General features: G+C 34.8%; 1 protein-coding gene across 1 annotated transcript; it reads right to left on the reverse strand.

Moving 5' to 3' along the window:
• Nucleotides 1-7,397: 7,397 nt before the first annotated feature.
• Nucleotides 7,398-14,635, reverse strand: LOC110891282 (protein NRT1/ PTR FAMILY 4.6). The gene is made up of 5 exons (XM_022138978.2): nt 14,218-14,635; nt 13,979-14,093; nt 13,621-13,838; nt 8,891-9,331; nt 7,398-8,597 (listed from the first exon to the last, which is right to left on the reverse strand). Exons 1-5 carry the CDS (start codon nt 14,218-14,220, stop codon nt 7,638-7,640), a joined length of 1,737 nt encoding a protein of 578 aa, XP_021994670.1. The 5' UTR covers nt 14,221-14,635; the 3' UTR covers nt 7,398-7,637.
• Between the last annotated feature and the right edge of the window lie 256 nt (nt 14,636-14,891).

Raw genomic sequence — 14,891 nt, forward strand, 5'->3', positions numbered from 1 at the left:
TCAACTTTTAGGCGAATGACGGAATTGCGCAAAAGACTCGGATAACTCATGAACCGACCACAGAGGCTTTTACCAACATGTGACCTGGTCCTAAGAGAGTCCTAAGGTATATTTATACCTCACTAAAACGGGTCAGAACTGAAGTCAAAGCAAAAGTCAACTTTTGCGACTTTCGGCTCCGAACCGGTTCAACATAGTAAATGATCGATTCAAACGAGCGCAAACAGGTTTATATACTTATTATCGTGTTTTATGATTGTCAAAACAGGTTCCATAACATATACATTACAGATTATGCATAAATCGCTAAAATAGCTTTCTGTTGACTTTTTAACCGCACGTTTGACTCGACATTTGACATAGTTAGAGTGGTGATCAGGGGGAACCATTTTAGAGGTTTATTACCCACGTAAATACCAACTCATAACCACTTTTGATTCGTCATAAGACTGAACCATTTGCAAGATATTGCAATAACAACCGCTAGTTACGACGGTTGCGTTTATGGCTATAACTATGGAAATGTGAAACCAAAATGGTTATGAACGACTTACAGAAGTGTGTTCTTGCTTATAGAGCAGAAGAGAATGCTTGGGAGCACTTAGAATGATCAGAAAGGTGAGTTTGAGTTGTGTGAATGGTTATGAACTAAGGTGTGCTATTTATAGCCAATGTCAAGCCTCATTGATCATTACAAGCACTACAATCAGACCAGAGGTGATGGTAGGTGTCCCCTAAGTGTTATGGGTTGAGCATAGGGTGCCCATGCCCCATTTGTTGGTTTTTGATCGTTCAAGACTCCAAAAGTCAAGAAAACATCAATATTCTGCATCTGGGCACTTTACGCGGCCCGCATGGGAGTTCCATGCCATTTTAATGCGGGTCGCCTAAAGTTCAAATAACAGACGCGAAATAGAGGAGGCTCGCGGCCCGCCTCAACTAATCCTTAACCTTCACGCGGGCCGCCTAAGGTTAAGATTTCAGGATTTTTAAATCTTTTTGTAATGATTACAGAATCTGGCCATTAATAACGAAATCTTTCGTAATGATTTACCTGACCTTTCGGGTTTGAAGGGGTAACTTTGCGGTTTGGCCCTCGGTTAATTACAACGGAGGACCTCGTGCTATTTACCCGCGTTATTAAGTCCCCGGTTTATTTATTAATTATTCAGAAAGCCTTAACTTTCATTATTTACGCTTTTAACCCTTCTCATACGAATTTGAGTATAACTCTTTCGTTTTAAAGCGGAACTTTGCGGAACTTATACAGTATATTCTAGTGAGCGTGTAATACGGTTACGAAGCCTTGGGAACGTTAAAGGGTCACTCAGAGGTATAATTAAACATGTTGACACAGTTAACCCCTGAAGTTCGTAATCTCTCACTTTCTTCCGCGTTTCGCTTCCGTACGATTTATGATTTATTCGTTTGAAGGTTTAAGCATTTATTTAGGGTTACTATACAGTATATTACTCTTGTTGACATTTTATAACCCTCGAATTTATATACTTTCAAGGTTTGTCAAAATTAGTCCTTTATTTATTATAGATGCCACGTGTAAACAATGACACGTGTTAACACATCATTGGACACAAAATTTCGAGGTGTTACACGCCTCCAAGCGGTGATACTCCGCAGGTGGATTTTGGGGGTGTGACACACATAATAGTGGCAACTCTTTGTATTCTGCTTGCAGCAAGGTTGGCTACCTAAATCCAACCACTTGCAGCAAGGTTCCATAACCAGTGGATGCACATAACAGTGGTAACTAATTGTATTATGCTTGCAGCAAGGTTGATTACCTAAATCCAACCACTTTGTAGCAAAGTTGTATTCTACTTCATATGTGTGGTATAGTGAGAGTGGTAAATTGAGAGTGTTTGTAATTTGATTTTGGAGGGAAGTAACTTAGATTTACATGCAGGGACACATATTGCAAGGAAAAGATATGGGGACATATTAGTCTTTTCAACTTCTATTTAACAGAAAAGTTTAACCCGTTACTATCAGGGACTCACATTGTAGGAAAATTAAGCCATATGGTCTTAACAGTTGATTTTTTTTAGGTTAGGGGTTCAACATGTGTTTTCCGAACAACCACAGGGATGAAAAAAGCACTTTACTCTATATGAAGTTTGGTTTTAAATGGTTCGACTTATTTTAATTTGGTTATTCACACATATAATTGTAATCAAGCATAAAATTTGGTTAAAAAAAACATAACTGGTTTCTCAGCTAGTTCAATTTTTTCACTTTTGAGTTGTGATTCTATTGCTTGATTTTCTTACTAATTAATTCCTAACTTCAAATATCATGGCTGTTAAAATCCACACCAGCTAGGGTTAAGGACTAGAGAAGCACCAAATTTTGGTTTAGATCCTTCCTCTTATCATTGTGGTATCGGCCCCTCTTTATATAGTCACAAATAAGCTACAACCACATAAAAATCTTGTTAGAGGGACCAAGGTCCAACGTCCAAGTCAATCGGGTTTCACATGTATAATATTTGTAATATAAGTAGTAATCAGAGAGAGAAACAAGTTGCCTTTTTTGTTGGGTTCCCATCCTATTTAAATGGGTTTTTATTAGGTTTAATCCTAACAGGATAGCCTATTATAGTTGAAAATGAGTCAAATGTTTAGTGAACAATTGATGAACCGTTTGGCGGGCAGTTTCATTTTTGTTTGTTTATTTAATAAATGAACAAACACGAACAAAAAATTCCATTCGTTTAGTTGACTGAGGTTTTTGAAATTTTATATTCATTTATGTTTGTGAACATGTTCATTTATGTTTGTTTGTGTTTGATAGTTCGGTAAGGTTTTTAATATTATATTTTCTTCATTTAATTCAAAACTCCCCCTAATAAAATATTTAATAAATATTATTGTATTGTATGTTAGATTGTATATTACATAATATTTGTATTGTATTGCGTTTGATTTCTCTAGAAGTCCCTTCCAAAATCTTTAACCTTCTTTTAGTGCATCAACATGTTTTGACTCTTATAGACATAGAAAACATGAATGACCCAAGTTAAGGACGACGCAAGATTATTGGTATATTTTAAGGGTTAAGCCGAAAGACTAATGACTCAAGTTAATGGAGACACTAATATTTCACTCACTTTTAATAAACTACTAATTAGCTAAACTAATTAACACACACACACACACACACACACACACACACACACATATACACACTTTATTCACCCATGGTTGGCTATAGTTAACTCCTCATCAAGGATGTAAGTTTCCCCCAAACACCCTCAAGAAATCTAGCCAAGAATGGCCATGGAACTAGTTTTCACCAAACTTGAAAAGATTATAAAACTTGATTACACTAGTTATTCTTGTGTTTTTCTCAATGATTACAATGATTAGAGATAATGGGTAGACGAGAAATGTGTTTGGGATAAGAGAGGAGAGAATAAGTGAAAATGGTGGAATTGGCCTTCTATTTATAGCCTCCTGGGGGCCAGACATGGGGCGTGTCTGGCCAGGTGACCTATTGTAGCCCGTAAGTGAGGCATGACCCGTGTCTGCCAGACACGTCCCTTGGTCAACTCTTGTGGGTCCCCCTGGATATTCCAGTAGTCAACTTTTATCGTTTTATGCTGAGACAGGGGCGTGCTTTCAAGGCACGTCGTGTGACTGGGCTTTTCTTGTTTGGGCTTCGGTCTGTGACCTTCTAGATGCGTTGGCAGTTTCCGGATCTGAGACATGGGGAGTCTCCGGCGAGGCCCAGGGCATGTCTGGACAACTTTTCTCTTTTTCTTCATATTTTCTCCTGATTTTGATTCCTTCATTCAACTTAGGTTCGCTTTATACTGAAAATAAAAAATAAACCAAAATAAGTCTATTTGGAATATATCTTTAACAAACTTAATAAAAAGTGGGTGCAAATTGATATAAAAACATGTGTATATTTGCTTATAACAATGTGGCATCTAGTAATCAATAAAAAGACTACCGTTGGTCCCGAGTTAAGGTGTAATGGTTGCATGCATATTGATCTTAATACTTGATGCTTGAGAGTATGCATGGATATTGGATACCGACCGCATAAGCATGGTTGTGTAAACTACAATATGCCCCTATAATCTGTGGATGCACACAACTGTGGTAATTGCTTGTATTCTACTTGCAACAAGGTTGATTACTTATATCCAACCAGTTGCAGCAAGGTTCCATAACCTGTGGATGAACATAACTGTCTAACCAGTTGCAACAAGGTTCCATAACCTGTAGAGGAACATAACTCTAGTAATTGCTTGTATTCTACTTGCAGCACAATCAATTCCCTAAATCCAACCACTTTGCAACAAGGTTGTATTCTGCTTACATATGTGTAGAGTAGGAAGATGAGAGTGTGTGTAATTTGATTTTTTAGGGAAATAACTTAAATTTCCAGGCATGGACGAATATTGCAAGGAAAACATATAGGGGCATATTGGTCTTTTCAGTGTCTATTTAATAGAAACGTTTAATCTGTTATTGTCATGGACTCACATTGGATGAAAACTAAACCACAAGAGCTCAGGGGTTGACTTTTAGAGATTAGGGGCTCAACGTGTGTTTTTCAGACAACCACAAGGACAAGAACTACACTTTACTCTATATAAAATTTGGGTTTAATGTTGGTTCGGCTTATTGTAAGTTGGTTATTTACACACATATAACTCATGAAAGATAAAATATGGTTTAAAAAAACCATAACCGGTTTCTTATTTAGTTCAATAGTTTCACTTTTGAGTTTGAGTTGTGATTTGATTCCTTGGTTTTCGTGCTACATAATTCCAAACTTCATTTGTTGTTGCTTCCAAAACCCACACCAGCTAGGGCTAAGGACTAGAGAAGCACCAAATTTCGGTTTAGGTCCTTCCTCTTGTCTTTTTCGTGTTTGTTTCTCTTTATCGGGTCACAAATAAGGTACTACTACTTGGAAATCTCGTTACAAGTCAGGTAAGAGCTTCGCTAATGTTTTCTTGGTGTGTTAAAATACCTACATTGTGAGATTTCACAAATATTGATACATCTTGGTAAAAGTCTATCTGGTTCAAATGCATACATTTTATATTCTTAAATATATATATTTTTTAGTTTTTATTACTACATGGCCAAATAAACTAAAGTTAAGAGAAACATAATTACTATGTACCTAAAAGTCATATTAAATTGTTAGATTTTCTTATGTAATTAAAATATTTTGAATTTAAAGTTTATATGCATTTATTTTCTTTACCTTTTCTTGTGAAAAGACAAAGTTTGGACTCATTTTATGTTACTACTAAGATAACTTTAGTTTTATAGTAAGATTTATTAGATAAGTGTGAAATTGTGAAAAGTCGGTAATTATTCACAATTTAACTGCGACAAAAACGCTCAGTGAGAGGCTTTCCTTTCTACTTTACCAGGGTCGTTCCAATGTTTTTAGAGGCCCAAAGCGAACAACAAAGTCGAGGCCCTTTGAATTGGTATAAAGAAAACATCAATTTTGAGAGTTGTTACCTAGGTTTTAATGTGAGTTGCACTCATATAATTTAGCCCATAATTGGTATAAAGAAAACATCGGGGCCCTGGTCGACATTACAATTCACGAGGTAAATGAAGGTAGGCGTCGACGATGACGGTCCAATTTTAGGCCGAACCTACATTTTATTTGAAAAAATCAAATTCGTTAAAATTAAACGAGTAAAAGGTGTATGTTGTTTATAGTATACAAATATTGATATGACGACGTGAATAGTGAAGTTGCAACGGCCTACGGATTTACCAATATATATAATAGGAATTTAAAATCCATATATAAAATTAATTTGTGTTAATTTACTAAGGTTGTGTTATATTGCATAAGTATAGTAACCATATTCTAAACTATTATAGAAACTATATAAAGGGTTTTTTTTTTTTTTTTTTTTTTTTTACTTTTAGCTATATATGCAAGTTTGCACATGCAATAAAAGTAAGTTTGCAGTTTGCACATATGATGCAATAAAAAAAAAAAAAAGAAAACAACACAAAATAAAATAGAGGGATCGATCGTTTGACCTCATGTTTAGAAGTAAAGGACTTAACCATGTTGTGCTGCTATTTTGATAAACAATAATTATTATAATTTTTTTTTTAAATATTGGAGGTCCTATATTTTGAAGGCTTTAGGCTCAAGCCTAGTATGAATAACCCATAGAGCCGGCCCTGTAGTTTACTGCGATTTATCCATAACCCTCAACGGCAAATTATCCATTACCCTCTTTCTTTCTGTCTATTGACTATTAAGACTAATCGGTATGGTGAGCCTCATCCCTAAGGGTATGAGCTGCCACGTCATCGCCACATAAGCGGGGGGCCTAAAGGGTATAGACCTAGGGGGTGGGGGATGAACCCCTTTATATATATATATATATATATATATATGTATGTATGTATGTATGTATGTATGTATGTATGTATGTATGTATGTATGTATGTATGTATGTATGTATGTATGTATGTATAGGTGTGTGTGTGTGAGGGATGGGCGTCGTCACCGGCTGCTGGAGGGCGGAGAAGCCGGGCCTGGCCCGGCGCCGGAACAGGGGATGGGGGAGGCGGGGCGGCGAGCATAAGACGGGCATGGAGACTCCCCCATACCGTTTAGTCTAATAGATCAACAATAGTCCTTAAAAGAATAAATGTTCTCTATGTTTTTTTATTTTGTTACATCCCTCGGTGATCATCCAAAAAAGTTATTTTATCATTGAAAATCATCTAATGGGTGTGAGACTACAAGTTAGAGGTGTACAAAAAAACTGGTTTTAGAATCGAACCGGAAAAAAAACCGAAACTGGTTTTTTTATTAACCGGTTTTTTTTTTATAACCGGTTTTTTTTTAACCGGTTTTTTTTAACCGCCGGTTTTTATACCGGTTACTATTCTTGATTTCAAAAACCGGTTATTAACCGAACCGGTTATTAAAAAACCGGTTAAAACCGGAAAAAAACCGGTTTTTTTGGGAAAAACCGGTTAAAAACCGGTCCCAACCGGTTATACCGGTTATTGTTTTGGACCTCAAAAACCGGTTATTAACCGAACCGGTTATTAAAAAAACCGGTTTTTATTTTGGGTGGAAAAAACCGGTTTTTTTTTAACCGGTTTTTTAAAAACCGATTAACCGATTTGTACACCTCTACTACAAGTGTCATAAAAATAGAAACCACGAAGAAAAAAAAAATGAACCTAAACTATAAATCAGAACAAATTATACATCATTTATACTTATTGTATTTCTATCATATCGTATAAGAATAATTATAAATTTTTAAATGTTCAACTTTCAAATTAAAAGAACTATAAATTTTATTTCATTTATGTCCTGTAATAGACAACTGCATATTATTTATATCATAACCAAAAAAAAAAAAAAAATCAATGATCATCATAAAAAGTTTTTTTCAGCAAAATCAACATAAACAAAAAGAAATATATATCGAATTACCTCTAAATTAGTTTCAATACTTTTATCGGTAAAAATAAAACTTTGCATACTTAATAATATATATTTACATATCCAGTCCTGCTGAAAATGTAAGTCATATTTGAACCTGTCTTGTGAGTTGTGACAGTTTCTTCGATACACCTTCAACTTCTACATAATTAAGATCTAGCCCCTCTAGATTGGTACCTGTACCTGTGAGCCCAAAATAAATAATGTAGGAAATTGAGTGCACTCAAAATGCACATCAACCAGTAAAACCTTTCCAAATGATAATGGTTCAAGTTCCCTCCGGACAACCATCCAGGGTGGCCCGAGCCACCTGTGGCACTGTTCACAACCGACACGATCACCGTACTCAAATAGTACCCCATTGCCAACGAAGCGAACGATAGCGATGTCGCTAAAGACTTCATATTCGCCGGGGCTTCACTAAAGAAGAACTCCATTAATCCCGCCAATGTGAATAGATCCGCGGACCCAAGAAACAAGTATTGGAACGCGATCCAAAGAAAAGTTATCGGTAATGGCTCGTGTTGGTCGAGCCCAGCTCTGGTCGCAATCCTTTTTCTTTTGATCTCGACCAGAGCTGCGACTGCCATAGCCATTATCGATAAAAGGAGACCGATTCCTATTCGTTGTAAATGTGAAACGCCCATTTCGGATTTCGTCGCTTTACGCGCAAATGGGATTATGATGTGATCGTAAATCGGAGCGATGAGCATGATGAAAACAACCGGGAAAACGGGTAGCGACGCAGCGGGGACTTTTAGCGACCCGATTTTTGTGTCCATGGTCGAGGCTTGATGTACGGAGAATGTCGAAAGTTGAGCTAAACAACAGTTGAGCATGATCGTGCAAGCGAAGATCGGGAGTACTAGTAAAACGATCTTGACGTCTTCGACTTGTTGGACCGAGCAGCGTAGGAAATCGTAGGCGGGTTTGTTTACCGCAGCTTGGTTTAAGAATTTGAGACTTGTAGAGGGGGTTTCGATTTCTTCGGGTTCTTTTGTGACGGTTTGTTGTCGCGGCACGGTATCGTTTGGGGACAATGACATGCTCACGATGGCATTGCTTGGACTTCTAGCGATGTAATTATTCAACAATGCCCCAATCAAAACCTGCATCAGTGTTATGTGTTAAAGACACCAATTGTAATATGAAATGGGGTCTGTTTAACTCGTTTATCTAAATAAGTCAAACAGGTAATAATCTGATAGGTCGGCCTGTTTAACAAGCATAAATAAATAAGTTGAACAAGTCAACTTAAATACAGCCCGTGTAATTAAATGATTTAAATAGGTCAACATGAATATTATATGTTTATATTTTTCTTTTCAAAAAAAAAAAAAAGTTTATTAAGCATGTTTGTTTGACAACTTAAAACCTGATTATATTGAATTGACGGTCTTACCTTAAAGATTGTGGTGAGGGGGCTACCAGATGGGATCTTGTTCCTATAAAATCTGGAACCTGCCAAGAACACCGGAATCGACAACAAAATCGTCAAGGTAGAAATTCCGAACCCCCATTCCCATCCTTTGTTGTCTTCGATCCAAATCACGAATGTAACCGCAATGAGAGCCCCAAAGGCAAGACAAAACACAAAGTAGTTAAAGAACGTTGAGCGTTGTTTTCTTCCCTTAGCCGTATTTTCGTCAAACTGTTCCGCACCATGTGAGGGTAAGGACCCTTTGATACCACCTACGCCTAATGCGACCAAGTAAAGGCCCAAAAAGAGCACGGCAGCTTTCGCTCCGTGCACTTGTTCACATGAGACCGTGGCTCCTTGAGGGCTACACTTTGGTGGCTTTAACGAGGATGAACGAGCTTGTATGGTTAGTATCACCAGACCCTGCACAAACACGAAAAACATGTCATTAGAAGAGTTATAGAACAATTATATAAACAATGGTCGATATTGGTTAGGGTGATAGTTTTTGACATGACACAAAAATAAGCAGATTTTTTATTAGCTAACATAAATGTTTAAAAGTAATTCACATATAGAATTTAGATGAATTTATTTAAAATGTGTTAATATTTTTTGGGAGTTTATATTCACACACCCCTCCCCTCTGTCTCTCTTTATGCGTAAATAGTGGAAGCCTATTTAAAATATTTTGGCTTTTTAATGGTTTTGATGTCAAGCAAATATAAAAAAAACCTTAGGTTTTTTAATTATGAATGAGAGATAAAGAAAAAAAAGTTTAAACATCAATTAAAACAAATCATTTAAATGATGTCAATATTGGTTGTTTATAATTAAGCCGCATTACTCGTATTCACAAATTAACATTAAACGGATCGAGGGCAAAAATTTAAAAATATCCATATTAAAGTTGATGTTTGTTACGTGAATAAATAAATATATGTTATTTTCAAAATCTCCTATAAAGCCCATAAAGTTGTCAACCCAAAATCTTTCAAACTACTAACCCATATATTCTACCAAGTGATGTGAGTTCAAAACCCATTTTATAAATTTAGATTGCCGTTCGATTTACAATATAAATGTTTTGTCCATATATGGAAAGTCGGCTTTTGTGGATGTCATTATCTCAATATATGGAAATAGACCCAAAATCTTAACAACAACCCACTAAAATGGCACTTTGGGCATGACACATCCCACCGAGATTGTTCCGACAACTTTTACTTTGGCATATCAATAAATTACAATATTTGAGTATTTTTGAAGATGAACCGGTGGAAACTTACATTTCTTTTAAGAGACGTAAGTTCAATTATCATTTGGTGTAGAGTGAGTCATTAATGGGTAATGATAGGAGACCCAGGGAAACCTGAGTTCGATCCTTGAGCCAAACGAGTTTTATCAGTAATTTCATCATCGTGTCTACGAGCGGGTGGGTTACAGGGTTTTCCTTGGAATTGGTGGTGGACCCGGGTTACTCTCGGAGTACTCTCCGTTTGATCCAGTGAGTGCCCTGAGAGTGCTCGAGATTGATTCTGTTGGTCGTTAAAAAAATTGAATATTTTTACACGTTTAGAACATGTTTATACAAATAAAATTACATACGAATTTATATATCTAATTATTACTAGATGACAAGTGAATAAATTAGGCTTATACTTCTTTTGTCTTAACGACAAAACTTTTTAGTCTCTGTCGTACGTGAAACTTGAATCCAGAATCTTCTTTTCTCAAATACACATCACCTCATTGGTAATTAGGCTTGTACTTCTACTTGCAATAATTTTTGGGCGAATAGTTATTATAGGCTAACGAAATAAACAGTATATTATTCACTTTAAGGAAGTGGAAATTATTACACACCTTTATAATCATTCAATAAGTAAAGGGCGTGTACTTTTTGATTTGATAGATGTAATTTATATGATATCCATCTTTTTTTTTAATGACCGGCCCATGATAAAAACTGATTGTTTTACGATCTACGGCTAAGAAAGATTTTAAATCTATCATAAAAAATGTATGTAATACAAAATTAAATTTATTGACAATGGTTCTAGGTTTAATTACGATAAAAAAAACCATATAAAGAATATCAATAGCAATATTGTTCGTCGGCATTAATTCGGTTTATTACGTAACTAGTTTGGTATCCGTACTTGGTGTAGTTTACAATAACAGAAAATACTTTATTAATACACCATTGTTTTTGATAAAACTTACATCGAATTGTAAAAAGATAAATTATTCGGCACTGGTACCGAAATTTCCAAAACCAGAAATGAGTACAAACACAAACCGAACATTATACCGATTATGACGGTACATAATCGATTCAGTTCGGTCAAGTATCAACACGGTTTGATACGATAGCAGTATGACATGGCCACATGATGAAAATAACTAATTCAATCATATGATAATAAAATATCGTTTTACCAGCCGGTCATAAAAAATTAAACTTATCGTTTTACCGGCCGGTCATATAACATATCGTTTTGTGATATACTAGAGGATAGATTATATTAATAAAAACTTTGTAATAACTTAAAACTTATTAATATATACACATATAACTATCATTTCAAAACATAAATTTTAATATATAGTGAATGAATCAGTAAAAGTCATAGTTTATCCACATACATTATATGTGTTTTTATAATTATATGGCTAAGAAGTTATCATATATTGTATCTTGATTGGCATGATTGTATTCCCACTTCCTTGGTCAACATCTTAATATTTTAGTCAGTCGATAAGAACATTATCCACAATTTAAGCGATGCCCACATGGTGAAAACAAGTGGTCTAAGTTGTATTAGTTTGACTTCAAACGGTAGATATACGGGTTACAAGTGTATATCTAAAACTCTAGGTGTCTAGTAAGAGGTGGTGCCACGTGGCACGTATATGATGGTAACTATATTTATTATTATGAGCACCAATGAAACGGTCTTATCGGGACAAGAGACAAAACATTAATGTTATCGAAGTCCACCTTGTTGTCACCACTTTTAATCATATACGTGGATGTGTAACATGATCCTGGACCCACAACCATTAAACCTATTGTAAAATCCAACATAGGCTAGATTTTTTTTTGAAGCAACCAACTTCTATAAAAATATAGAAACAAATGGACTATTCAGAAACTGGAACCCACACAAAACATAGGCTAGATCATTTTCTTATTTTCTTATTTTTTTTTATTTACTTTTAAATAGAGCATTGATTTAGACATATATATAAGTTAGTTATTATAGCACATTTTATATTATTTTACTGGTAAACTAAGGTAAAGGTGTCTTTCTTATCATATATTCAAATAGCTATGTAAAATATATTTGGATTCTCTTGATTTCTACTTATATCTATAAAGTACACGTGCCCCTTAATGATTATTGTGTGATACACACATATATGATTTAGATATTTAATAATCAAACAAGCATGTTTAAGTCGTCATATTGATAGTTTACAACTTTTCTCCGTCATTAATATGTTTCATCAATGAAACAAGACTAATGAAGTAAAATGTCAACTAAAAATAATACTATTATGAAGTAAAATGTCAACTAAAAATAGTACTATTATGAAGTAAAATGTCGACTATAAATAGTACTATTTTGAAAGTACGATTGTCTATATACAGTGGCGAAGCTTGAAATTTTTTAAGTGGGGGGGGGGGGGGGTCGAAAACGTATATACCCAAAAATTTCTATACGAAAACTACATATATAACACTACTGGCCGAAAAGTTCGGGGGATCGGGCGCCCCTCCCGGCCCCTTCAAAGCATCGCCTCTGCCTATATAGCAATTGAATTTGTTTGTTTTACTATATGATCTGGCCTGGTTAATTTCGGTTTCATAGGGGATCAAAAACTAAAAATTCGTTAAAACGTGACCATATATATTTACTCTTATGTATGATTTATCAAAGTCGTTTGTCGACATGTGGACTCGTACTCAAAGCTATCATACTAGTGGTAGTCTTGATTTCTATTTGAGCCTCTTTTTGTTTAAAGATATAAAAAGCTGCAACGCGATTTATAGGTGAAAGAGAGAAAAAACTTATGTGTGAAAGAGAAAAAGACGGGCATAAGTATGAAACGATAATAAAGTGGTTGTGCTATATAAATTCTAGTTTCTTTTAACATAGCGTAGGATTAAGGGAATCTCGTGGGGTGAGTTTGATTCACATGTTTCCACTTGTCTTCTGGAAAATAATATTCGATATGTAACTGTTGTGTCACATTATCCATGTTATATATTCACAGAATAAAGAAACTAGACCATTGAAAACCATCATATATAGTTATTTTATATGCACATAAATTCATGTTACTATATATTATTTTGAATGGAATTCATGTTATTATATGTAACGAATATTTTTTAAAACTTTTGCATCTCTCAAAAGATTGACACGTTTTTCCACTAATAAAAGGAAAGTGCAAACTACGCTATTGTAGGCACGGTTTTTCTGCTTTCTTTTTCCTATAGATTTTTCTATTTTGCTCAAAGTTAAACCACTAAAACCTAGACATATAAATCAGGCAATATATACTTTATAATATCTTTATTATAAATCATACAATATATACTTTATAATTTATTATACTTTATAATATATATATATATATATATATATATATATATATATATATATATATATATAGAGAGAGAGAGAGAGAGAGAGAGTTACCAGGAACTCAACAAGTGCACTCATAAGGTAGATTTGATAGGTGGTGAAGAAAGCATCAGATAAGAAGCCACCAAGAAGGGCAAGAAGAAAAGCAGTCCCCATGAAATCTGTGACATGATTTGCTGCTTTTGAAGGAGAAAAGTGCATGAATTGTGTCAAGTACAACACCAAGTTGCTTGCATTTGCCAGATATGCTAGGTTTTCCATCACCTCCACAACTAAAAAAAAACAAAACAAATATTAAAGATTTAAAGGATTAAAGAATTCAAAATCCCATTTCAAATATTCATAAACTTGAGAGATAAATTAACCCTATTGAAAAAAGTTTTGATCTTGATCATCTTGGCTTTGAGTTTACCTAACACAAAGGAGGCAGCAAGCATGCCACCATGTTTGCCTTTGATTGCAGGTTTCTTCTTCCAATCCACATAGCCTTCCCATATGTTGTTGGAGTGTTCTTGTGATTCCACTTCCTATAAAAACATAAACAAGAAAACCCTAATTGTATAAGTGATCAACTTCAAGAACAAAGTCAAACTTTCTTGCTTTGCAAATGGTCAAAACTGTTAAAGATAAAGAAAGAGATGATGAACTCACCATTTCTCTTGTGAATCCTTTGAAAAGGAGAGTTGGGAGTTGGAAGTGAGGTATCAATTGGAAGGAGAGATGAAGAGAAAGGGTTTAATTTAAAAGAGAGAGTTGTCTAGAAAAATCTCTCTTCTCTCTCTCCTCACTCTCTCTCTCTATATGTGTGTATATATATGTGTATCTCAACCTTCACTTTTTTGGAGGAAAGAAAGATTTTAACATAAATCACTTTCACAATCTCCTATAGTCTGTATTGGAACATATATATATAGTGCTCAAAAGCCCTTTTGAATTGACATATTTGGTATTGATAAAGCAATAATCAAGGTCTTAGCTTTTTTTAATATGGAGGAGAGAGAAACCGAAAGAACCATGCTTTTATATTTATGTGGTGGGAAGATAGCAAGGAGGAAGAGATGGCTTTCTAGGCATAAGATGGGATGGGGTGGGGATCATAGAGCGAAAAGATAGGCATCAAATGCTCCAATGGTAAATTTTAAAGGAAAGATATTTATTGTAACTAAAGTAAAGTTGTGTTTCACATATTATTCTAGAATCTTTTTTGTGATTATTTTCCTCTAATAGTCAAATTGAAAGTTTTTAACAATCCATATCAGTGTGATGTTTTTATTATAATAGTGAAAATAAAACTTGTAGAAAAAGAGAGAACACAAGTACCCAAC

Source organism: Helianthus annuus, chromosome 15, assembly GCF_002127325.2.
Source record: "Helianthus annuus cultivar XRQ/B chromosome 15, HanXRQr2.0-SUNRISE, whole genome shotgun sequence".
Lineage (NCBI taxonomy): Eukaryota > Viridiplantae > Streptophyta > Magnoliopsida > Asterales > Asteraceae > Helianthus > Helianthus annuus.

Coding starts and splice junctions, on each gene's coding strand:
- LOC110891282 (XM_022138978.2), bottom strand. Junction 13,839..13,978: donor TGCTGCCTCCTTTGTGTTAG/GTAAACTCAAAG, acceptor GTTTTTTTTTAG/TTGTGGAGGTGATGGAAAAC. Junction 8,598..8,890: donor CCCTCACCACAATCTTTAAG/GTAAGACCGTCA, acceptor ACACTGATGCAG/GTTTTGATTGGGGCATTGTT.